At 38.7% G+C, this 26,029-nt stretch overlaps 1 protein-coding gene across 14 annotated transcripts in view; it reads left to right on the forward strand.

The window, feature by feature from the left end:
• LOC116698049 (syntaxin-binding protein 5-like) overlaps positions 1-26,029 on the forward strand; it is an 83,601-nt gene that overhangs the window by 37,876 nt on the left and 19,696 nt on the right. For 5 of the 14 annotated variants that reach the window (XM_032529784.1, XM_032529786.1, XM_032529789.1 and 2 more), the window contains exons 8-19: positions 3,071-3,146; positions 3,934-4,088; positions 4,874-4,946; positions 5,856-6,003; positions 6,321-6,388; positions 6,669-6,709; positions 7,364-7,578; positions 7,922-8,097; positions 9,073-9,198; positions 12,515-12,666; positions 15,407-15,475; positions 16,736-16,801. In XM_032529784.1, the coding sequence (XP_032385675.1) occupies positions 3,071-3,146; positions 3,934-4,088; positions 4,874-4,946; positions 5,856-6,003; positions 6,321-6,388; positions 6,669-6,709; positions 7,364-7,578; positions 7,922-8,097; positions 9,073-9,198; positions 12,515-12,666; positions 15,407-15,475; positions 16,736-16,801 (1,365 nt within the window). Of the gene's footprint in view, positions 1-3,070; positions 3,147-3,933; positions 4,089-4,873; positions 4,947-5,855; positions 6,004-6,320; positions 6,389-6,668; positions 6,710-7,363; positions 7,579-7,921; positions 8,098-9,072; positions 9,199-12,514; positions 12,667-15,406; positions 15,476-16,735; positions 16,802-22,737; positions 22,843-26,029 lie in introns of all 14 variants that reach the window. The other 9 variants (XM_032529787.1, XM_032529788.1, XM_032529791.1 and 6 more) reach the window with 3 other exon arrangements.

The following is a 26,029-nucleotide window of genomic DNA, read 5'->3' on the forward strand; positions in this document are numbered from 1 at the left end:
TTCCAAAATAGATCATATAATGAGCTGATTATTGCAGCCAATCGTCACACCACCAAACCAATCACATCTGTGGAGATTTGCCATCGTCATGTAAATGTCTCAGTGCTCACATTCCCTTTGTATCATTGTCTTTGGTTTGCTTGCTGGATGCTGCTGTCACTAGTCGTGCTATCTGTTGTGTTCAGATGTCTTTCTCTGAGCGAGAGGAAAACAAGAGGCCTGCTGTCCACTTTGCTCTGAACCTGCTGTAGGAGCACTTCACTGAAAACATAGAATAATTGTATTACCACTTACTCTGGTAAGGAAGTAGAAATGCACAGAAAAGCCATTAGCCACACCAATCATCCAGCCTTGTGCTTCTTTTTGTATTATTTATAATATGCTAATATTTGGATACTCTGTGTATTGTGGAACTCCGACCGTTATAGTCATTTCTTATTGTATGTGTTTTGTTTAGTATTTGTCTGTCTTTTGTTATGTTTTGTATTGTGCTATGGACAGTTTTTTTTTGTGTGTCCTGAAAAAAGAAGATGATGATGATCCAAATGGGTTCAATATCTGGCATGGCAACGACATTGTTACTGCAGGCAAATCTATAGTCCAAGACCAGCTGGACATCCTGTATACACTGGGATCCATGTAAATCCAACTTGCTGTGTTGGAGGTACTGGGTACTTTGTATACTGTGTCACTTTAGTTTTAATGTGCACTTTGGGTCTGTATTTGTTTGCAAAAATTAATGTGGACTGCTTTCTAACCTGAAGAGAAGAAGGAGGAGAGCAATGGTTACGTGGTGATAGGACACGGGAGACGGAGAGAGCAGAAAAGGAAGCAAATACATTTGTTTTTAGAGGAAAGACAACTGATTGAAAAGAAACGTGAAAAAATAGGACAACAAAAACACAGTGAGCAATAACAGACAGGGTGCATAGAAATTGACAATATAAAATTACAGGATTATAGTCATGAGGTGAGATTGTAATCAACTAGAAATTAGTTGGTCATCCTGTCTTGCAGTTAGTCATTATGATTTAATCTCAGCAAACTTAAAGAAAATTATGATTTTAGGTTCAGAATTCATATTATATAGTAAAAAGTTGACGTAACAATAAATGCATGTTACCCTGACACGTTATGTTTCTTTATACACCTGTGGGTTCAACCCATATCAAAGCATTACCAAGAGGCTTGCCATTCACTGCTATTTTTCTCCTATTCCCTTTCTCTTTCCTTACTGCTGCTTTGACATTTCAGTGTGTAATCCGGTGCTTTTGAGCCTTATCAGTGATGATAAGTCACTGTGCCTGATAGAGTTTGTGCGTGAGAAGCAATGTGTAAACAACTGAAAAGCACCTGAAATCACAAGTGGCCCCCACATTGTATTATATAATGACAACACTTTGTATTGCTAGTAAATACATCTTAATTCTTAACATGTCTGCAAAGTTTTCACTGTCACATATTCCATTTCTTTTCACTACGATATCCGTTCCTGGCAACTAAACCATGATTATTGTGTCTACAAAGTTGACTTAAATCACAAGGGATGTTGACTTTATCAATATTTATTAATATTTTTTTTTTCAGATTAATATTTGGGCATTTTAGGTCTTTAATGACAGGACAGCTGAAGAAGTGAAAGAGGGAATGACATGCAGCAATGTGCCACAGGGCGGAGTCAAACCCAGGCCCGCTGCATCAAGGAGTAAACCTATATATATATATATATATATATATATATATATATATATATATGTATATGTATATATATATATATACATGTATATGGGTGACCGCTCTACCAACTGGGCTTACCTGGCACCCAACTTCATCAATATTTGACCCAAACCGTAATCTTTCTTTCCAATGTCTTTTAGCAACCTTTTCCCAAAAAACGGGGGATGCAGAGCACAAACCCTGGTCTCCATTGTCAACGTCCTGTGCTTTTTCTTCATTAATCACAGAGCCAAATTACCTGCTATTATAGAAAAAAACTTTCAATTGTGTTTAGAAATACAGTTAAGAAATAACAATTTGAGCTGTAAAGGCAGTAAATACAGTAAATGAATGATAATGATGGTAATGTGGTCACAAGTGGTTAGTAGAATTATTATAGACATGCTTTTTTATTTCTTCAAGTTGTATATGATCTATCTTTAGGGCACTATTTGAAATTGTTGTGTTCCATTTTGTAAGTCTCACAGTTATGAAATTTTATTTTTTTAATGTTTACTACATTTTTTATTTAGAAAGGCTTTTGTTTGGAGCACTTTGCCAATGAGGTAAAACCCAAGGTCCCTCTGTCTTTAAGCTGAGGCTTCTTTATATTGAAAAAACATAATCATTTCATCATGTGAAGCAGGACAAATATAACTCTGTTATGCGCTAACTCTCACAATGGTCTGTCGGTTTCTAAACAGAAGAATTGGAAACACAGTACACAGTCTGAAAGTGAAGTAGAAAGTTGTAACTGCTGAAGCACTTATTGTTTTTCCAAGTAGAGTTCTAGTGCTGGAACTATGGCATTGTCAGTTTAATAATGGTCAGTGGTCGGTCACTAGTACTAATTACATTATAATTACAGCTGTGGAGAAAAAGAGTTGGGAGTTTGAAGTGATGCAGTCATCTATTGAATAAAGCAAGTATGGAGTATGTTATGCTAAATAAAATGAATAACATGAGGGAAAAAGGTAAACAAAAACATACAATGATAGTTGTATAATAATATACACATAGTTTCTCTTTTGTTAGTTCATTGTATAAAATGTTGTGCTTTTTTTAATGTGGCAGTGCTTTGCTTTTCAAGACCATTGACCATTATTTACATAACTTCACTATAATTTTGCAATTTCCGGCAATGTTTCAGGTGGCAGTTTACCTTTCCATTCTTTTCTCTTGTGGGTATTTGAAATGTGCTAACAGTATGCTTATGATTTTATAAATTGAATTGTCACACAAGAGGAGCTGACACCAGTATAATTTCATACAGAAAGTATCCTGCTCAAGATGTTTACAGTAATTGTGGTATTGTCTTGAAATGTCCACTCGTTTGCTATTTCCTCTAATGTAGGAAAGATACAGAAGGATGGGAGGAAGGAGTCGTGTAAACCCATACTTAAAGTGGAGTACAAGACCTCAAGGAACAGGTATCTGCTTTTTAAGCAATATTAGATAGATAGATAGATAGAAAAGATAGATAGATAGATAGATAGATAGATAGATATAGATGTTTATTGATCCCAAGAAAAATGGGAAATTCCTGTGTTACAGCAGCAAAATCAGTCACAAAGCACAAAATATAAATATAAATGAAATACTAGGAAAAACATGCATACATACAATATACATGAAATAATAATACGAATAAGTAAAAAGAACAAATATTTGAATATGTACAGGATGGGGGAACAAAAATGTGCAACTGCTTACATAATATGCTAAAATGTGCAAAAATGTAAAAATTAAGATATTACGATCCATATTGTCTGATTTAATTAAGTTTCCTGATTACACTGAACTATGATTTGAATACAATCATGGGGAGATTCATCCTGTGGTTATTTCATACTGCAGTGAATCAACAAGGAGGTAGCTTATGACACTTCACTTTTTGATGTTGAAAGCAACCACTAGAAGCAAAAAAAGTTTAAGTTTTTGATAAAACATTATTTTATGATTGTAGCCCTTTAAAATGTGCTCAAGGGAAGTGGTATATGAAATTGCACATTTTAATTGTAATGCGGTTTTAAATCAATAGATTAGGGAATTGCCAAACAAAATATTTGATTTATAGGTAAATATACATTTTATTTATTCATTTTTTCACTAAGTAATTATATACTTATAGTTTATAAGCAACATACATGTCTTTTAATGATTTAACCTTTTGTTTAATTAACTGATTAATTGATTCCTGTTCTCCCTCCACAACAGCGAGCCTTTTGTTATCTTCTCTGGCGGTCTTTCATATGACAAGGCAGGGCGGCGGCCAACGTTAACCATCATGCACGGCAAGGCCATTACTGTGCTGGAGATGGACTATCCTATTGTAGAGTTCATGGCACTCTGCGAGACTCCTTATAACAACGGTGAGTGCATACAAAGACAATGACAAAACCAGTGTCGTATTTTCTGGATTCAGCTGTGATTGATGGTTTGAAAAGTCATGCACAAAGCCTTCTATTTTAAATATAGTATAGTTTTCTGCAGACATAACAATACGATGGAGTTGAATATGTTTGCCTTGCTTTAGGCATTTAAAAGTAATTTAAAAGAATCAATGCACAAACCAAACAACTGAAAAGTCAGAATTCCACATCTAATAAGGTGAATGTGTTATCCTCAGTGAGTACAGTTAGCCCTAGGTGTGCATCTTATGTAATCTTTTAATTACAACTAGGTCACAAATACAACACGGTTTCCTTAAAAATTACAAACGAGTCAAACTTTTATTAGAAAAGTTGAGAGTCCTCAAATACTCTTCTGTCATCCCTTAGATTAAACATTCTACTCAGAAAATAGATTATAAAATGTTTTGTTGTAGCAGGTTAAATATTTTTCACAGGATAGAGAATTCTGTAAAAGTATTTAAAACAGCATCCAATGTTGTCAAACAACCTGAGCAATTCAGCAACTGTGACTGTGTCTGTGACATTTTAGACTTTAATGTAATCATCCTTTTTTCAATTGAGAGTTTTGATCAGAGGCAAAAACAAAAGTTATCTTTGGATTGGACATTTTTCTCGAGAGCCATAAAGCTGGGCTTTAGATGAATGAAATATTATCGTCTGAAGATTTATTTTTATGTGTGGTTGTAACTGATGTAAATATGGATTAAGCTTTATTCTCTTCAGTTTGGCTTTGTATCTTACAGAGGTCCAGGAACCTTACGCAGTGGTGGTGCTTTTGGAGAAGGACTTAATCGTGGTGGATCTGACACAGAGCAAGTATGTTTCCCATAAACACACCTTCCAGCTGCTGAGCTGCATGTGACCATAAGACTCCTTTCATCACATGTCAACTTTTGACAGTAGATGATATCACACATGACATCACACCAGGGAAAACACTACTTGTACAATTCATCCATAAGCCTGTCACAGTCTAATGACATGAAAGAGATCTAACCATTGTCACTTGTATCTATACTTCAGGGAGAAAGGAGGTCAGTTGTTATCCTTTGGATAAAGACATGTCACATTGGTCTTGGGGGGAAATGCTTCCACTCCAGTTAAATTGACTTGTTATCACTATTAGAAGGAATGAAAGTGAAGGGGAAAGGTGCTGATGTTGTGCAGTTGTGACAGATTAACACCTAAGGCCAGGGGATGCATTTGAATAGCAGCAACACACTATAAATTAGGCCTTCAATGTGAGTAGGGCTGAGGGTTTTAAATTAGGTTGCCTAGTTAACTGGGTTACCTAATTAAATCTGTTATCCTGATGAGGCTTACTACGTCAGTGGCGTGCACCTAGAGGGTGTAGATTTGATAGCTGATGCCCAATATGCACCATTACCATACAGTAAAGTTTACTGACCAAGGACTAATTAGTATTTGTAATGTGTACATCATTACAGTAGCACTCCTGTAAATCTTTCAGCGATATTAATAAAGAGGGGATTTAACAAATTGTTTTCCATTTTAGTGCTGACCCTGTAATTCAGTTCCCCTTGCAATTCAATTTTTCAAGGTGGAAGTATGCAAACTTAATGGGTAAATCTTTTGATTTTAATGAATTTACAGAAAATGTTGTGTACATTGTGAACAGACCACGTTTTCTTTTCTGCTCGTTTTGCCATAGTGGCATACATTATACTACACCGTAACATATGCTTCATCATATGTATCTTGCAGCTTCCCTGTCTTTGAGAATCCTTACCCTATGGACATCCATGAGTCTCCAGTTACCTGCACTGCCTATTTTGCAGACTGTCCGCCCGACATTATACCCATCCTCTACTCGATAGGAGTTAAACATAAGAAGACCGGCTACAGCCAAAAGGTAAGGGAGGGAAAATATGAGGGAGGAATACCTGCCTTTTGTGATGTATTCGCAATTACTTTCACTTGCGATGTTTTAACAAGTAGAATTAAATGCAAGTAAAAACAAAATAATCTGAAAATCTTGATAGTAATGTTTAAAGTGATTTTGGTAAACTCTTAAAAAAAAAAAGGTGCTGTAAAATGGTGTGACTTTGTAAACAAGTGATGGGTTATTATTAATGAGTCATTTTGACCAGTACAGTCCACGTCTGTATGTTAGAATAGATATGATTGTTGCTGTTTTTTTTAAATAATCACTGTCTGTAACCATGTCAGGAGTGGCCAGTCGGGGGAGGAACATGGACGTTAGGCTCCCACACTTACCCAGAGATCATTATCACAGGGTAAGCCAGAAACATTGACAGCAATATTTGAAGCTACATAAAGGCCAAATACATGGTTACCATTAACCCAAGCTGTTAGGATTTAAAATCAGAAAAAAGTCACTGTCCAATTTTTAAGATTCCGGTAGCTGTAACGTTTATTACAGTTGGGAATTTGTGGTGTTGAAGTAAGGGAGCAAGGTTAAATGCAATGTTTTCCCTTCATTTCCTGATCCATTGTTGGAGTAATTAAGCACATTTATTTGGACTAATGGAATACCTAATCGCTCTCTTTGTTCAGACATGCTGACGGATCAATTAAGTTTTGGGACGCATCAGCAAGTAAGTCTTCTCTAAGCTTTTCTGTCTTCATGAGCTATACTGAAGTAATACATGTTGTACAGCTTGCTTGAATAAGCAATATTTTTTCATGAATTTTGTGGTTGGTGATTTGCCATGGGCTCTGAGCAAATGAAAAGCACCATTGTCATTAGATGCTCTAGACCAAATAAGGGACTTGGCCCATTGTAACACTTACATATGGGTAACAACAAAGACTCAGCGCGTAAATGTGTGGTTTTTTTCAACATCTTAGAAATTTTAATTAATGACAGCTGTGGTCTGTGAATGACATTTACTTGCACTGCATCATATGCCTAGGCTTAACATTCTTGCTATATACCGGTTGCTTAGAAGTCCTGCTACCAGATGTACAGGTTGGGTATAATGTCTGCCGTCCAGCTCTTCTCTTCCACTATTTTGCAAAGGCATCGTCGCTGCGTCTGGGGCTCAAGACGATTGGGAATGTTTAAAGTAAATACAAACAATATATTAGCAGAATGTTTAATTGTTCAGACAGACTATACTCAGTCTGGCTGAGGAGATATGTCTGGCAATGCAGGGCTAATTGCTGCGTGATACCACAATTGCAAGTGCATTTCCAGTACATTTTGCTTTTACAATATTTTCACCAAAATTAACCATTACTCTAACCAGTCACACTACAGATGTTGTACAAGCTGAAGACCTCCAAAGCGTTCATGAAGCCAAAGCCAAGTGAGGGCAGGGCGGCTGATTTGGTGGAGGATGACCCCTTTGCTATACAGATGGTCAGCTGGTGCCCCCAGAGTCGCATCTTCTGTGTGGTTGGCATCTCAGCCCACATCATCCTGTATCGCTTCAGCAAATATGATGCCAACACTCAGATAGTGGTGAGTGAGATGACAATCAAATAAAAGGATAGACATCCTGGTGCATTTATAAGGAATGTAAGTAGCGTCCAATGTAATTTTAACAAACTCCAGCTCTAAGTCTTAAGTGTCTTTTAGAAATATATGATATGAGCCAAGCTTTGTGTTTTATTACAGGAAGATCTAATGGAAATTCTGCTCATGACTATCCAACATTGTCAGGAAACCTGTATCCACATAACACTTTCAGTTGGATGTAGTTCACTGTATTCTTATGGTTACAGGATTGAATGTAGTTATTGTGACTAGTTAGCTACTATGGTAGGTAGACGAATCCATATTTTTGTATCTGTTTCATCCTCAGTCACTAGAGGTGCGCTTACAGTGTGAGGCGGAGGACGTCATCTCTCCATCCGAGAATGAAAACAATCCCTGCTTCACAGAGTCCGGCTCCCACTCACCACAACCCCACCACCAACACGCAGCTAGCCCCGGCAGTGGGACAACTGAGGGTAACAAAGACAGCAATCCCTGCCTTAAGTAAGATCTCCTCACACACACACACACACACACACACACACACACACACCATAGTTTCTCTAAAACAAATACATATGTTTTAATACTTCTCTTTGGTCTTGCAGTATTCTAGGAATTGTTTGTCAAAAATATCAGTAAAACAAGTAGCTAGTGAAACAGACACTATGATGCAACCACGGGAGTGAGGACCCAGACGCAGAAATGAGGCAAGCGGGCAGGAGATAGTTTAACCAGGATTTATTAACAAAAATAGAATGAGAAAAAAACATGCAAAATGAGTAATACAGGAGTAGTACAAAAGGATCTGACAAGAGACAAAGGGAACACAGAGGTTAAATACAAGAGGTAACGAGCAAACGAGGAACAGATGACACACCAGGTGAATCCCATCAGGGCGGCCGGACAATCACAGAGACGGGAAACACAAGGCAGGTAGTAAAACTAGAGACAAGACAGCACAGGAAACTAGACTATCAAAATAAAACAGGAAACAGAACATACAGACACTCACAAGGAACAAAAGGGAACACAACACAAGGAAGGAAACACAGAGAACAACAGAAAGCAACAAATGCAAAAAAGAAGCAAGAACAAAACTGAAACCATAACACACTCTGTCTTCGTTGTTTGTTACCAAACTAAATATTTTATTAAATAGAAAAACAATCAAACTTGAAAAAGGAGAACAATGACCTTCCTCTTTCAATTAATAATTCAGCAGGCATTATGAATTATTTCAGATTTGTCACACAAACATCTACTTGAACTCAAGGATAAACAGTTTAGATTGTAGATGTCAAAGATCAAGGTCACTGTGAACTCACCACTGTGTTCTGGGGCATAACTGTTAGGTATTGACACTTTTCCGTTGAATTTTAATGAGAGAAGGAAAACATTTTGTGTGCATCTTTCTTACTAAGTACTGTATGTATATTACACAGTACTCTAAACTCCTTTTCTTTATGTCTGCTTCAGGGTGAAGGACAGGATGGTTCGGGTCCCTCCTGGCTACCAAGCAGAGCTGGTTATCCAGCTGCTGTGGGCAGATGGAGAACCTCCGCAACAGATCACCAGCCTGGACATCAACTCTGCCTATGGCCTGTAAGTCTCCAGATGCATGACAGTTTCTCTCTCTGCTGGTCTAAATATCCATCTGGGTGACTATTCATTTGTCTGGCTTGATTGGGAATATGGACAATGCAGTTTTTCATTATTTATCAATGGTGCTGATCGGTGGTTCCATATCTTTGCTGGTTTGAACTTGGGACAGCAATCCCAAAATTATTTAAATTATAGTTTAATTATAGTTTTGGACAAAGCTTTTTGAAAGCATTTTTAATGGATTTTAATCAGCCGGATGTTTTTTACTTTCCGCTTTCTTTGTGTTGACATTTTAAACATTGGTGGATTTATGAGAACTATGGTTAAATGCTCCTCAGATCTCTGCAGGGGAGAGCCAGACAGCTAGCTAGACTATCTGTTCTGAGTTTTCTGTTGCACGAACAACAAACAACAAACTTTGAACGTACACACGTTCCACCAAAACAAGCTATAGGCTATTTTGCAACAGCACAGAGGCTCCGTGCGGCATTTGGCCCAAGATGACTGTGATTGGTTTAAAGAAATGGCAATAAACCAGAACACTTTTTTTTCCCATCCCGAAATGCTGTGTGGACTCACCAGACCTTTCCCCGCAGCCCTTTGGAGGAAGGTCTGGCAATGCGAGACTGTTGCCATGGTAGCTTGAATTTACCAAAATGTTCAGCTTTATAGTGCTGTCAAAAAAAGCATTGTCATAACAAATGTTCTTTGCTGGACCCAAAATGCAAGACTCTAAAGCTGTAACTTAAATAAAACAATCAAAAGAGTTTATTACTCAATAAAAAGCCAGAAAGACTGAGGCAGTCTTAATCAACGTCTTAACTGTAGGCAAAAATCCTGGAAGTTGGTGAGGGCAGGTTGAAAGTGGCTGGAGACAATTAACATTGAACTGTTAATTAACGGTATAAGGGTACAATACTAGGTAACTTTTGTTGCTTTTAATGCCTGTAGTTAATAAACCCTGTTATACCATTATAAAGAGTAAGGGCTGAAATGCATTTGGATATTGGGATGGGGGGTTGGGGGACTGTGGAATAGTACGGTACAGTCAATATCAAAATTGGTGTCTTCGCACAGGCAGAGCTTGGTGACAGCCCACAAGTTGCCTGCATTAAGCTTTCATCACTGCGCTGTGTAGGGCTGGGGGTCGTTAACCAAATTTCGATATTGGTACCAGTACCAATATTGTGACTTTGTTACCGGTTCCTAAAATCCATTTAAAACAAAAAGAAATGACAACGTTACGCATTGCGGCACAAATCTTTTTATTTATTTTTCAGCTCCTTCTACGTGATCCCTGTCTCTGTGTGTAACGTAAAGCTTTCCTTCCTGTCTCCTGCCGATGTAACGTTACACAGCCTATTCTCAGCATGATGAGATGTTGGTAGAAGCATGCTGCATGCTTATTGGCTCACTGACGCTGAGGTATTTAAATTTGGTATTGAACAACAAATATTTTTTTTATATTCGATACTAAGGAGGCAATTCGGCCGGTGCCTGAAAAAATTGAATGCGCTACTCAGCCCTAGCACTGTGTGCATACATGCATTCCGAACTTGCCAAATCTAAATTTAAGATAGAATACTACCGGACTCCTGAGCCTGCGGCAAGCCGCTAGTGGGCTAGCACATTATCAGTTCTGTCTGTCTTCTTCTGTCTCCTTTCTGTCGCTTTTATCCTTCTTTCATTATATATTCAATATAATTGTAATACTTTGTAAAGTAACTGATTGACATGAGTAATAGAGTTGTTTAATTTATTTCAGTTTTGAAAAATGATGTCTGTGCTTAAGAGAAGTTGATTAACTTCCTGAGTGCTTTAAGACCCCTTGAATGGCTTTGCTGTGAATACTGTAGAAGTTCTTTTAGTAGAAACCAATAAAATCACAGCTCTTTCAAAAAAGATCAATATGGATCAAGGCAGGGCCATCATTTGCCTCTCGCTTCTAAAGCTATTCACAGCTTGAATAGAGTTGATTAAATAGATTTGTTTTGTTTAATTATATATTTTTTTCCTTTTTTTCCTGTTCTTTTGAAAGTTTCAGTGGTGACAGTGCAGATAATATAACTGACAAAAGAAGCATTACACTACAACACAGTGGTAAACAGGAACAGAAAAACACATTACACAAAGGCTCCAGAAGAACAATTTCATCAGTAATAAATCAATGCCACACTAATGTCTTTACACATTACTAAAGGCACCACAAAGGCACGAGGCTGTCCCCTCTGGTCACCTTCATGGCACACATGTGAATACCAAAGGATAGTTTCACTGTTGTTCATTACAAGTCATACTAAAATGTTTTGTATCATTTACAGTATATATTTGCATAATGCAAGAAGAGGCCTCACCGAAAGCTAAAGTTTCAAGTTACTAATTTCTGATGTTGCAGCTCCTCAATGGGATTAGTCTTCTCTTGGCTCTATGTATGTCAAACTAATCAAGGTCTGTACAATTGTAAGGGTAGTGGTGCTATTTGCATTCAACTGACTAAAATCCTTTTGGAAATTCTGAAATAGAGAGTAAAACGTGGGAGATTGTAACAATAACACAGATGGCAGGCTTTTCCTTACCACCATTTTTCTTTAGCTGTCAAGCCTTCAGCCTTGATCCGTGAATGTTGTAGTGCTCTGTGATGTCTTTTTTCTGTTTGTGTTGTGAGGCTCAAGCGGGATTTGGCCACTGCTGCCTTTGCAATTGTTGGTTTTCTAGTGTTATTTTGAGTGATTTCAAATGCATAATCATGTTTGTGATATTAAAATGGTTGTTTACGTAGACGCCATGATAATCAGCTCTTTAAAACACATGTCAAAGATTTTCCAAATCAAAGACTGACATGATTGCTGTTTTCACGAACCTGAACTAACTGACCATGCGACAGACATTAATATAAAGTGATCCAGACATCTGCATGGTGGACACAGTATAGCAATAAATGACCGGGCAGCAGCCAGTTTGAATGACATTGATGCATTCGCCTCACTTATTGTAGCATTTTTGTCAGATTGCCAGGAAGACCACAGATGGAGCCAAATGTTGTGAACATTGTCTAATTCTGGTTAGGGCCCAATTGAGTGGAACGTCTTTTGTACAAAAACAAACATTAAAAAAATGATCAGTGAAGCCAGAGGCAATGGGGCTTATGGAAAACTGGTATTCATATTCAAAGACAACAGCAAGAGCAGTGAGATAAAGACCTTTTGTTGACAGTAATTATACCCAAATGTCACAGTTAATTTGATAGTTTGATAGTGCTACATATAGCACCTTTAATGTCAATGAGAATAACCTTGCTGTGTCCGTGTCTGTCCAGTTTGGCGTTTGGGAACTGCAATGGCCTAGCAGTGGTGGATTACTTGCAGAAAACCATCCTTTTGTGTATGTCGACACTGGATCTATATGGAGCCGCGGATCCATACCAGCGCCTTACCCGCTCCCCACGCAGGAACAGACAGTCCACATCAGGTAGCGCACATACACACCTTTGGGATCCGGGTCACACACACATGCACGTATGCACCTAACACTCTCTGAGCAGCCACACAGTAATGTGTCAAAAATGTTTTCATTACATCCAGATAATCATCTATTTTCTATTCTCCTGTCCTCTCGTTATCTTTCCTGGTGCTTCTTCTTCCTATTTTGTCTGTCTCCTTCCTCTGTTTCTCTTTCTAAGGTTAGACTGATCTATTAGGCAAATCTGATTTAGCTTTAATGAGTAACCTAAAATCAGAGATGCATGTGGTTTTGATTTTATTTCCTGTATTTCCACTGCTCTCAAGCACTCAATCAATCAAAATCATTTGATCAGGATAAGGGCTTCTCCTACACATTATGGACAGCTTGATCATTCTTACTTTTATCCAATTTTCAAAGGGTGACTCAGCATATTTACTGTAGGAACAATTTTAAGGTTCCTGTTTAAATATTGGAAAATCTTAATGTAAAAATATTATTTGTTTCTAATGTTTACACTTTAAACTGGTCAACATGATATGAGGAAGGCAAACTTCACTTCCACCAGATACATCATTAAAGTATGTGTTACAAATGAATGTATCAGTAATAAAAAAAAAAAAATCAATAATATGATATACAGTATGTAATAATATAACTCTGAAAGGGGCTGTTCGGCTGTATACTTTTAGTTTTTGATACGTTTTTTCTTATAATAATGTAATTTTTCTAATTAAGATTTTGCATGCAGGACATTTACTAGCAATTAAGGGTTTTATTGTGTGATCTGGCTACTTTAACATAACTAACATAAGTGACAAATGATCTGAATACTGCTTCCACCACTGGTTAAAGAATATAAAAGATCATAATCATATTGCACCGTAATAGGGGTCATTCAGCATTAAATAACATCTTTACTTTGGATACTTTCTGTATTGTGGTAGAACAGTTTTTACACTGATGGAAATAAACATCTTGGATGCACACCAAACACATGTATTTGGAGGAAGTTGAAAGGAAAAGGGTCAAATTGGCTATTTGAACAAAACATAGTCCATCAACAAGTAAAATCCAAACATAAGATATTGGCATCAGCATTCAAAAACCTGTATCAGTCCAACCTTACTTCCTCCCTCTCTCTGCTCTGTTTCTCTCACATTATAACATACAGTACAAATATCAAAACACCCAACCATCTCAGTATGCCTGTCACAGAGCTGCACTAAAATATGAGGTGCATGTTAACAGGCTGCGTGTCAGTCCACGTTGGCATTGTTATGCATGTTGTCATTTGATTTCTCTGTCCTTCCTGTTTTTAGTCCTGCTTGAGCCTAGATCTGTAGTCAAAAGTCACTGAGATCTCGTACTTCCTGACCCCTGCCTCTCTTTTCTCTGCTACTGATCTTGGCTGATGATAGTTTCTGAAGGCTTTTATTTACACTTAATGTAAAGATATTCAGTCTCACCATATAGAGTTGAGTGTCTAAAAACAAGCTGTACCTTTTTTATTTGACCCTATGGTGACCTCTGGATTTGAGGTCCTAGCAGCTCCACTGGTTTAATGCTTTAGATGCTCCTTTAGGCAACTTAAAGTACTGAATGAGCTCTCTTATTACATAACTCCCACAAGTGTAGCTGAGAATGCTTTACAGGTATTCAGGATTTGTGTGAAGGGGATATTACTGTAGATGGAGGGATGACATTGGGCTTTAGAGCCACTTAATTTCCTGTTGCGTAAGTGCTTGTATTCACTGCCACAGCACTTATTGTTCCCAACTTCCTCTTTTGTAAAAATATTTCTGTGTTGGGTCTTTAAAATCAATTTGGAGATGCAAGGAGAAAAACAAACTGGCAACTTTTTCTGTACCCCAGGTGGTGGTATTATTATGATCTTAAGTACCTGCTATGCTGGAGTTGATATAATACTGAAGACAAAAACGCCATCAAAAGGCCAAGCGAAATAAATAGCACTGGCTAAGCTGTCTTTAAGCTGCTGGCCTCTTCTCTTTTTTGAATATTCCAATTTTTTTTAGAACATAGTTTACTGTCCCTCCCGCACTACATTTTTAGCTGTTGTCGCCACACATATGTGTATGTGTATACTCTATATATGTCAATCAAATTTAGTGTATTCATTTCATAAAATAATGCTTAATTATTGATTATTGTAGGTACATTTATCTTGATGCTGCTTTGTAAGTAATGATATGTTGCCTGCTAGCACAGTAGTTTCCTTCTTGTGCAAATGACCGATCACATCAGCATTTCTGGGGTTTGTAGCACTAGCGGGCGTATCTTGTCTGTCCTTTCCTGACACTAACACAGTTGCTGCTTGCTCTCACTTTCTTTTCCACTCTAAGTGTGTTCTTCTCTCTCCTCCCCTCCCTTCCCTTCCCACCATCTTAACTCCATCCATCATCTTTCTTTACATTCAAATTCATTCTTTACTCTTTACGTTGTTTCCTCCTCCTCTCCTTTTCTTCTGCCCCATGCTAATTATACACCTCTCTACCACCTCTTTCTCTTTCCCTCCTCCCTGTCTTCTCTCATCTCTCACTGCCCTAAATCTCTACTTACACTTTTTACTCTTCTATCCCTACACACCATCCTTTCCACATTGCCTCCTCCTCCTCCTCCTCTCTCCTCCTCCTCCTCCTCCTCCTCCTCCTCCTCCCTCCTCCTCCTCCTCCTCCACCTTTTGGTGACTCTGTGGCTGCTGATGTGGGCATGTGGGCCTGCCTGACAGAGTTTTGCATGCGCGGCCTGTCTAACTTATATTCAGATTCAAAGAAAAGGATCCGTACATCCTATCAGAGTAAGTCGGGTCTTCCTAAAGGCTGGGGGACTCTGTGTTTGTGTGTGGGGGTGGGGGGGAATTGTTTTGGTGGAACATACTAGGACAACAAGGTTGATGGTGATGGTCACCATAAGGAATGGGAAGGTATGACGTGAACTAAAAGCAAAAGTACAAACCAAAGAGATGATTGGAATGCAATTGAAATTTCATGTCTATATTTTAAAATATAAAATAGAACTGCCCTATTCCAGTCATGTCCAACGGTATGTCCTTTGCAGAGAGCCACTCCTTTGAGTCTGTTAAGTAAGGGCAGTTATACATATTATATGAGCCATGTGATGTATATTTTAACTGAAGCACCCTGGGGTGAATAGAGCCTTGTCACTCACTGGGACTAGTCAAACAAAAATGTTTGCATTTGGTTGATTACAAAGGTCTATTCATTTTATACAACCATAAAGGTTTAATCAGAGTCCCTTTCAATGTCTTCAGTCATTTTTAAAGCCAGTGTAAATGATTAAAGGAAATTTGCATTAAGAAGTTTGGCTGGAAACTTTTACTGAAGAGGAATAATTAAATGAATCAAAATGTTTTGAACTGTGACGACTCAGCGAGGCTGTTAATGAAGCACTAATGAACGCAGCAGTCTCACATTTGTAGCCTGACTAAAATTAGTCATTTGTGGTGGTTTTTAAAAAGGAAGTGGGTAGGACTTCTCATTCTGGCCTGTGCTTGGTGCATGTGATCAGATTTGATCAGATCCTGATTAAATCAGTGTTTGTTCTGTCTTGTATTTTGATTGTATGTGCCACTTTATCATGAGATGTGCACTACATAGTGTAGATGCCAAATTGTTAACATGTTGACAATTATAATGCAATTTTGTTGGAAATTCAAAATGAAAGTGTGCAGTATATGCATTTAACAGATTGTAGTGCAGGTCACATCAGGTTTCAGCCACTCTGCTCCAGGAAGACTAAATTAATCCAAAGAAACATTCCCAGGGGAAAGGTAAATAGCAAATGTCAAATATAATTATTAAGACATTAGTAATAATACATAATTAAATAGTGGGAATTGATTTCTCAGCTAATCAGAGATGATAAACCAAAGATTGTAGAAAATTAAAGAACTTTACTTTAAGCTCTTTCTTGGGGCTCTGCGTGGCTGACATCAACCAAGTTGACTACTGTTCAATCTTCTGAAAAAGTTAAAATAACCTGACATATTATGTGTATTCTACTTTTTCTTCCTCTTGACTGCCATTGGCTGTGGCAGGCCTTACTGAACTCTCTGACAACCAGCAGTCCATTGACACGGATAGAAGCAAGTCGCCCACCTCAGGTAGCCTGCTGACACACACACACACACACGCACACACACACACACACTACCAAGTACATCTTCCCTGTGTGGAAATGTATTTTGGAATTGGCACTGTGAAGCTTTTGCTGGGATGACATTGTCTTAAAGTGAGCTATGTCTACAGTATGCAGCCTATGCACACCTCACCCTTCACCAGAGCATCTTCACCTGATAAGAATGGCAGCGGTTTAAAATGGCCACTTATGTTTGAGGTTGTCAAATGTATCACATTCCAGTGGAATAGTTGTTGAGAAAATGTAATGTAGTTATCCATTTGAGTGCAGTATACTGTGGCCTATTTGATGCATTTTGTCCCAGCTTCCAGCTGGTTTTCCTGTATTCCAAAGTCTTGAAATGATTTTACAAAGGTAAGCCCGAGAAAAGCATATAATACACTCTACCTCTGTCTTTGTACTTTCATGACTAACTAGTTTGTTGAACTCTTCTTCTTCCCTTGGACTGAGTAATAAGTCCTGCTACTGTTGTGAAGGACCTGTCATAGCAGACAAGAAGCCAGCAGCTTGACAGACAGAGGGTAAAAGATAAAGAAAGCAAAGCAAAGCATAGGGATGGCTGAAGAGAGCAGGACCTTTAACATGCTTACCTTAAACCAATGTTGATACAACAGCTGGCAACAGTAGGGATAACGTGGCAGTATCCTGCATGAGTTTATAAAAACAAGGCTTAAATATCTGAGATCAGAACAGTTCTCACAGCTGGTTAAATTATTTATTTGTGTCATCTGTAATATATCATAAAAATGTCCCGTGCACTGCCTCCAGTTTTGCTGGCGTGTGAGTGTGTGGCGGTGCTTGACTTGCATTAAAAACTACAGGATGTATAATGAAATAGACATACCTTGTTAGAGGGGAATGGTGTAATGAAGAATATAATGTAAATATCCTTAATATCTGTAGTTAATGTTCTATTCATTCGTTTTAGGATCACAGATACAGTATGATGGTGAATATGATGGTTTGAGGTTGAGCGCAAGAGATAAGCTGCAGTATGAGAGGACAATGGCTCATGATCATAGATCAGAAGATAATGTAAAGGTTGGATGCAAGAGATGATGTTTTAAACAATGAGAGACATTGTGGTTTATAGTGTGTTGAGGTTTGTATGATGGGAGAGGGGACAAATGAAATTTTTTTGTGATTGCAAAGGAATAAACAGCAATGCATAATGGAGGGAGCGAGAGATGAGAAGATTTCCCAGAAGGCATTTTTGTATCTGTTGAGGGAAAACACTTTATCCCAATGTAAAGGTCAAATGGAGAAAGGTTTTAAGTGTGTAATCTGTGTTTTAGGCACTGCCAAGCACGCATGCTGTGTCTTCTAGGTTCAGTGTGCTTTATAAGGCTTTAGTTTAGACACATACTCTGTCACATCTCTTTCTAATGTTTGCCTTGATGGCAAATTTGTGTTTTTCAGCTATTTTACAAAGAAAAGAAGATCAATTTAACAGTATCTGTTTGAACACCCAGCAATTGCACTCCATCTGTGAAAGCTGCCAACAGAAAGAAAGTAAAGAAACTCTTTGCAATTACAGAAATAGTTCTGTGAAAATGGGTTCCGAAGGGGGATGTAGAGGATGTTTGGGAACTCAAAATATTATGTCTTTGAACTAAGCAGAGGTACATTGTTTTTCTCACAAACAAGGAAGGCTCACAGCTGATCTGTGTGTAATACGACATCATTAGCCAGAGATACATTCCTGCATGTATCCTGAGGAGTATGTGAATGCTGGGCCATGATAGTGGTGCCATTGTGTGCACATTTCCAATGTGGCTGATGTGTTTTATAGAGAATGAAAGCTTTAGGGATTTTAGCCAGCACTAAGGCACTTCATATGCCTCTGAAAAAATATGACAGGTTTCAGGCCACCAAGGGCACTGCTGCTTCCCACTCTCCATTTGGCAATACACCATAGCATTACCCCGGTCCTTACAGGTGGTGAGCTCACTTGGCTCAATGTTACGGTGCCGGGACTGTGCACACATGGGCCTCGTGGGTCCTAGCCTTTAAAAGACATATACTCTAGCCCCTCACCTGATACGATGTCCAAGGGAATTCTTCCTAGAGCCACAGGGACAATGCTTTCCTCCCAATAACCAGGCAATCCCTGAAGGGATGGTGTGTGTAAAATCTCCTGGCCAGGCAGCTCAGGTATCCATAAAGAGCATGGAATAGAACTGTGTCTTTTCAAGATAACTCTCAGACGCCACGCTGTCAAGGCGCTCTGAGCATGTTCAACCGGGAGCATCCCCTGGGGCAGACCCTTGAACACACTGGTGGGATTATGTATATTTCTTGGGGTCTGGGAATGCCTCAGGTTAACCCAGTAGGACCTGGAAGATGTGGCTGGTGTAAAGGATGTCTGGGTTGCTTTGCTTAGCTTGTTGCTACCACTGTCCTTACTCGGCTGAAAATAGGTGGATAGATGGACATAGACATACAAAGTACTACTTAGCACTTACTTTTGTTTAGTGTAATGTATACACAGAATCTGGTTGTGCTGCAGAACATCAGTTAGCAAAAGCCTGGTTTATTGAAATTGAGTCTTGCTTTTTCATTTACATGGAACCTTTGAAGGCTGGAGTTATACAAACGGACAAATAAAATCTTCATAAAATTCCAATTAATGCTTACTTGTAGTTATAGCAAATACATAAGCATTCTGTTGCCCTGTAGCATAGAAAGTCCAATGCACTGTATCTGCAGGAAGCTGAACAGTGTGACTCAACAATGATTCAACGACTCACAAATCACTGGTCCTGAGATTTTTGGCTTTCAAAACATTTAACTGCTTCGTGATAAAGGACTGTGTTACAGGCAAGTGAGCAGTGTTGTTATGTTACAACCATGTAGGCAGAAAGCTTCATGTTCATCATCATGCCAATTAAAATGGCTAATTGAATGGCAATGCAGAGCTATTTTACCATTTCCCTTCCTCTTCCTGTTTTCCTTTTCTTGCACACATGAAAAGGATATCCATGTTTTGTTCAGTAGCAAGTAGACCTCTTTGAGACAGTTTTTACCTGTGGCGTGATTACTGAGCCTTCCTTTTTGTCTGTTCTTGTTCTTTGTACTCTCCAGCCTTGCCTTTGAGCTTAATAAGAAGAAGAGCAGACTAACAAAACCAGGACATGCTCTTTGCTGTCTTGGCAGAGAGTCTTTCAGCATTGTGATGTGACTAGGTCATGTCAATCTGTCCCATTATAAGCCTGTCATTTGCTACTTAGAGAGATGGAAGAAAGGAAGAATTATAGAGACATGGAGGAAAAGCATAAGAACAGACAGCACGATACAGCGTGATGTAGATTTGTTGGGCTGTTCTACTGAGCTGAGTGCATTTTCCGAATTTGCTATTGCAATAAAAATGGAAATGTTAACAATGGTTAAAGCAGCGTGAATGTTTAAAAAAAAACAATCTTCAATATTAATGGAAAAGTGACGTAAAGTCCATTAAAACTAGTTATGGCTGGAGACAAATGAGGAAGCACAGCTGTGGGAAGAGTTCATGGTTTGTTTCCTCCTTCTGAATGTCAACTTTCACATTTTTCTGTGGCCATAAAGGCTTTCTGGCCACCCCTGGCACACCAGGTGTGCTGTGTCTGTTCAAGGCCACATACAGAATGTGGACAGCTTATAAAGGAAGCCAACCATTGTCCTGATTCACCCTGTGTGTCAATAACTGCAGCCGTCTCTCCTCTCCTTCACACCCTCTCTTCTACCTGACCCTTTCTTATCTACCTTTTGTCATTAGGCCCAGTAATTGGCCCTTCTCCTGCTTGAACGCTGTCTCCCTTCACATCCCTTCTATTGTCTTCTTTTTTATGTCCTGAAATCTGTTGTTTTGGTTTAGGGTCATGCATTACTTTTCCTCTGGGAGCCGTGGCTGTAACAATGCTTACTTGACTGGGCCTAGTTTTGAGATGGACTAACAAGCTGAGAAGCCAGTGATCGGTGCCTGACCTGGCAGGATATTTTTAGCAGTGAGCATGTCAGGGGAGAAAGGGAGGAGGTGATGGCTGAAACTTAACAGTGTGTCGAACTGGTGCCACCTGCTCAGCTCCATGCAACTCCAGGTGGCTTGATAAAACTAAAAATAAGTCTACCAACAGTTTTTCAACCAAACCCTGCTGGTGCACTACCAATTACATAGTAAAACCTACTGTATGCATTGTGTTGCTGTTAATAAAACAGTATAGCTATGCAATGTTTACTAAATTAGTTTGACAAATATTAGTATGATATGCTTAAAAATGCTCAAATGTGTTAAAGTTATTCACAGTTTCTAAAACATGCATCGTATGCATGTCATTTTAGAGTGGTAACTTATTTTTCAGTTGTTTTCAAGCAAGTGGGATTGAAAAGAAGGCCTCTTCACGCAGTACCAAGTGAATGGAGAGCGCTGGATTGTTTGAGTTTCTGTTATGATGATCATGGCTAATGGCATTGCAAAAAAGACAATGTTGTGTACATCCATGTAGATACTGGTGCAGGACATAGAAATGTTCAAAGAAAGTGAGTGAAGCACGCACAACAGAAACCTCTAGAAAACTACTTTTTGAAAAAATCCTGTTTGTAAAGTATTTTTCCGGAGCATTCAGCTGTTGTGCGGACTTCCTCTCTTTCTTTGATGACATTGCAACCAACATTTGTCTTAGTCATGTATCAGGTGTGGGACCGTGGAATGATGAGGTGAATTATTTTGTTGTCTGTTTGAAATAGATGTATGGAAATGGTTAAACACCTTGTTAGTAGAGTTTAGATTCTCTGCTCGAGCCCGATATTTCCCGCCTTTATCCTTGGGCCTGGCCCTTGATTAAACATTTGTGTTTTTTTAATCATTACTTTATTAGCGGAGAAAGCTAAATGCCTCTCCAAGCTTCTGCCGTAGCTCTGGTTATATTTCCAGCAGTGACTTGATTGTGAAGTGCTATATCGTGTCTCCCTTATCTGTAGCACTGTCTTCGATAAATGCGCGACCAGGCCAGATTGTTTCAGATATCTCACAAGTCCCTTAGCAGCAGATATGGTCTCTCCTATATCCGGCGCATTGTCGGCCAGTGCGTTGGCATGCAGACTGTGCCAAAGGACAGTATAAATTAGTTGGCCGAGGCCAGAAAGTCTCCTGTATAGTATCTGGGCTTTGATTATGTTGCTGCCTTTTTTTTTTTTACATTTCTTCATTCGGATCCATTTGCCGTTCCATTCTGAATAAACAAATAATGCAGTTTATATGCTTTGTCCTTGTGCATTATTCATTAAGATAATTCTAAACAGGTTTCTGTAGTTCAAACAACTCAGAATTGTAGTTGAAAACTTCAGTTATAACGGCCCACATATTCAAATGTTGTCGGGTTTAAATCAGGCTCAGGCTCATAATTAAGGTAAATGTGTCTGGCGGGGCTCGGTTGATTTTTTTGGCCTGATCTAAGCTTTACTTGTTGGAAGGAGAAAGAGAGGTTGTGTATATTTGGAAAGTAAAATTAATTTATAATTAAATAAATTGGATGATGACATCAAAAGACATTTTAGGTCATAGGGACATATATGTAGTAAAGCTGGAGACTGACTTCCATCATGGAGCTGGTGGAGACACTTAGAAATACTTACACTAGTAATTGTGTTGTTAGAAGTTATGGTGATCATGTGTAGTAAAAGTAGTTGTAGTAGAAGTAATAGTGTTGTTGTTTGTGATAGTAATAGCCGTTGTTGTTGAAACTTGTGAGGGTCATTTTGCTGGTGGAATAGTGTGTTTCTTAATAACCCGTTTTCATATCCTCTCAATAGTTTTCTTTCCTGTTACCTGCAAGTCTCTTTTTTTCCCCAGTTTACCCATTGTGTTTGTCTCTCCCCTGTTGCCCTGAAAAGTCTGTGTCTGTTCTGTTGGATCTCCTATTCCAGTTCATTACTCAACCTCCCTTCACAATGACCCACGCGTCCTGCCAGAGCCTGTGGTCAGTCTGAGAGCCAGCCACTGCAGTCCAGTCTTTTACTTGCTGGATAATGGTAAGAGGAGGGATGTCTCACAGATTTCAACCTCTTTGTGGACATCTGCTTGTGGTTTTTCCTGTATGGCAATAATGCAACAAGGGAGGGGAATTACTTAGCTTTTTTTGGACAGGTGGTAGGCTTAATGTTGCACCTTGCATGCTAACTCTGCTTCCACACTGTAAGCAACACGATCAGAGGCACATTCGTACCTTACAAAGCAACAAAGAAATATTATAGTCAAGAGCAAGGCAGATTTTCTTTATTTTTTTGTTTCCCCAAAATATTATTATTATTATTATTATTATTATTATTACCTACACATATATGTTGGAGTTTACCAACCTTCATGATTGGTCGCAACAGAATGAGCCATCAACCAAGTTGCTTGCAGTGTAAACAAGCTGACAGGGTCTGTGTTTCTAGGAGTAGACTGTCTGTGTTTCATGCCTTTGTGCAACTGCTGGTCTTGCATTATCTCTCTACTGCAAGCTGCAGGGGGGGGGGGGGGGTTAGATTGGGTTGTTTGTTGTGTGTGCCAGCTCTGGGCTTTGAACTTGGATCATCATTGGCAATACTGCAAGGAAGGCAGGCAGGCTTGGGGAGGGGAAGGGGTGGTATTCCAGCCTGGCACTTCTCACACTCACTCGTCAGTGCCCTTAGTGCTTTATTCGCTGTGACGTCAATCATTATGCCGACACCTCTTTGTCACTAGAAGGCAACATGCTACTGTACCAGACTGTGGCACTCGGAATCTCTCTCATTGTGTCTTTCTGACTGTGTGTCAATAGACCCACAATCTCCATCCTGTTGTCTTCTCGGCTAACGTTCATCACTGTCTTGTTTCAATTTCAATAACTAACTGCATGGTGCCCACTGCATTGCCGGCTGCAGTGCTGACAAATATCAGTTCCGCTTGCTTTGCTGTTGTATCACTGTTGTGGCTTGACCAAGTCAAATATTAGCTCCATTTGTTCCCCTACGCAAACCTCAGAAAAAAAAAAAAAAACACTATTTTTAGCCATGCTCGCAATGTGTTTATCAGTAGGTCTGCTGGGTATATAACTTCGGTCCGATCTCACAATTCTTGAATGGACTGCAGTGATTTTGAACAGACATTCAGGATCCCCAGAGGATGAAGCCTACTGACTAAGCGGACGTTAACTTCTACCTTACAGCACCGCCTCACAGAGATACTAGCATGGATTCATGGTTTACCTCTTAATCTTTACCTCTTAAAACAGCGGGTTTCATGTTCAAAAGCATGAGTTGTACACTGTACATGACGGTTTGCCTGTGGTGAAACCAACATTCAAATTCAATATCTCCGGTGTGCGCAACAGAGAAGAAGCACAGAAATGTTGGATTTAAACGTTTTTACCTTGGACAAAAGTTTAAGAATTCTGGACACACAGCAGACATCTGTGGACTCACAAAAACAATTTATGAGGTGGAACACACTGCCTAAAATGTGGTTTAAAAAAAAACCATTCTCCTAGGATTGCGCAAGGAATATTTCAAATCACAGAATAATGCACGGACGACTAAGGTCACAAACGGTGTTAGTCTGTAAAGTGTTGTCAGAGAAGTATTTTTATATTGTCACATAAAGATACCAACAACAAGATACCAGCTTGGGGTACAAGGTACTCCAGCCATGAAAAGAAAGCACACAAGAATGATTGAACACAAAAGTAATGTACGGTATATGATTTATTAACATTGCCATATTTAGACACAAAATGGTGGTGTTGCTCAAGGTTTGCACATACTGTAGCTGAAAAAACACAAGGTAATGAATGTTTAGTTGGATATTGTTCATATTTACTTTACTTTATTTAACAAAAAAAACTTTGCCTCCGCAGAGCAATCCCATCTCTTATTTTGATTAAAATCCATTGTATGAAGCGCCAATGTAGCCACTGAGCTATTAAACAGAGGAACATCTGTGTGTAACAGGTTTATTATGAGAACATTTCCTTCTGTCATTGTATCCCTAACACTGCTTATTTGGTTGAAGCATCATCTAGTCACCACAGTTTATTATCAAGATCACACACACAAACACACACACACACACACACACACACACACACACACACACACACACACACACCACAGAGCTCATCTATTATCACATTAGAAACGCTAATCAGAAAGGGAAAAAAATGGAAACAGAAATTCATTGATTGATAAATTTAGTTAGAGTACCATAACACCCTAATTTAGTGTATCTGAAAATGACCCTTTGATACTGAGCAGACTACATGTTCCTTCACAGCAAATGAACGCAAAATATAAATGGAGTCTTGCTGTACTACATTACAATAGATTAAAAACAATTCTACCATCTACGCCAGTAGGCCCTTTGTCCTCTGCTGTACTATTTTTTTTTCATGGTATTCTATGGCAGAAGGATTGAAACCTTGAGGTATCATTCTTTTTTTCAAAGAAATCCTCATTGATTCCTTTGATGAATTTTCGAAATCTTAAATGGGAGAATTATAAATAACGCCGATTCATGATCACACTGAAATGTATCAATTGTCATGTAAACGCCATCCTGTGTCTTCCACATGTCAAGTTAATCATTCAACACAAAGAAAACAATGACATATTGCCTTCTTTTTGAGAGGGAAACTGACTCATAACATCTCAAGTTCGACCTTTGCAGTTCTCTACTTACTGCAAAATGCTTGCAAAATGTTTTAACAAGTTATTTTGTTGCCTTCAGTGTCTGACTGTGATTTTTGTATTGACACCCTGTGGTGTCACCCTGTTTATTTGTGCTTATATGTCAGACATCCCAGGCCTTAGAAAATCTGATTTTACTGGGACATTTAAGCAGAACAAAGATTGTATTTAAAACCGACATATTTCAATAAAGACCTTTTGGCAGGATTACTCAAATTTGAGAGAGTGCAGATGGTGGGACTCAAGTTTGACATCCAGAGTAAATTAAATAAGTTGTCTTGCCATGGTGCAGCCGTACAAGACAATAACCATAACTCAGAATGTGGATAAATTGGACTGTTAATTTGGCCCGGTATAGGTATTATTAATCTTGGAGAGATAGCTGGGAACACTGGCCTGGGACAACAACGGAGCATGCATTTTGAAATATGCCTGCCTCTGCATGTTCTGGTTATTTGTTTATTTGAATGATTTCCATTTTCTTTGTTTTTAGTTTGTTTTTTGTTTGATT

The sequence above is a fragment of the Etheostoma spectabile genome, chromosome 11, assembly GCF_008692095.1.
Source record: "Etheostoma spectabile isolate EspeVRDwgs_2016 chromosome 11, UIUC_Espe_1.0, whole genome shotgun sequence".
Taxonomy (NCBI): domain Eukaryota; kingdom Metazoa; phylum Chordata; class Actinopteri; order Perciformes; family Percidae; genus Etheostoma; species Etheostoma spectabile.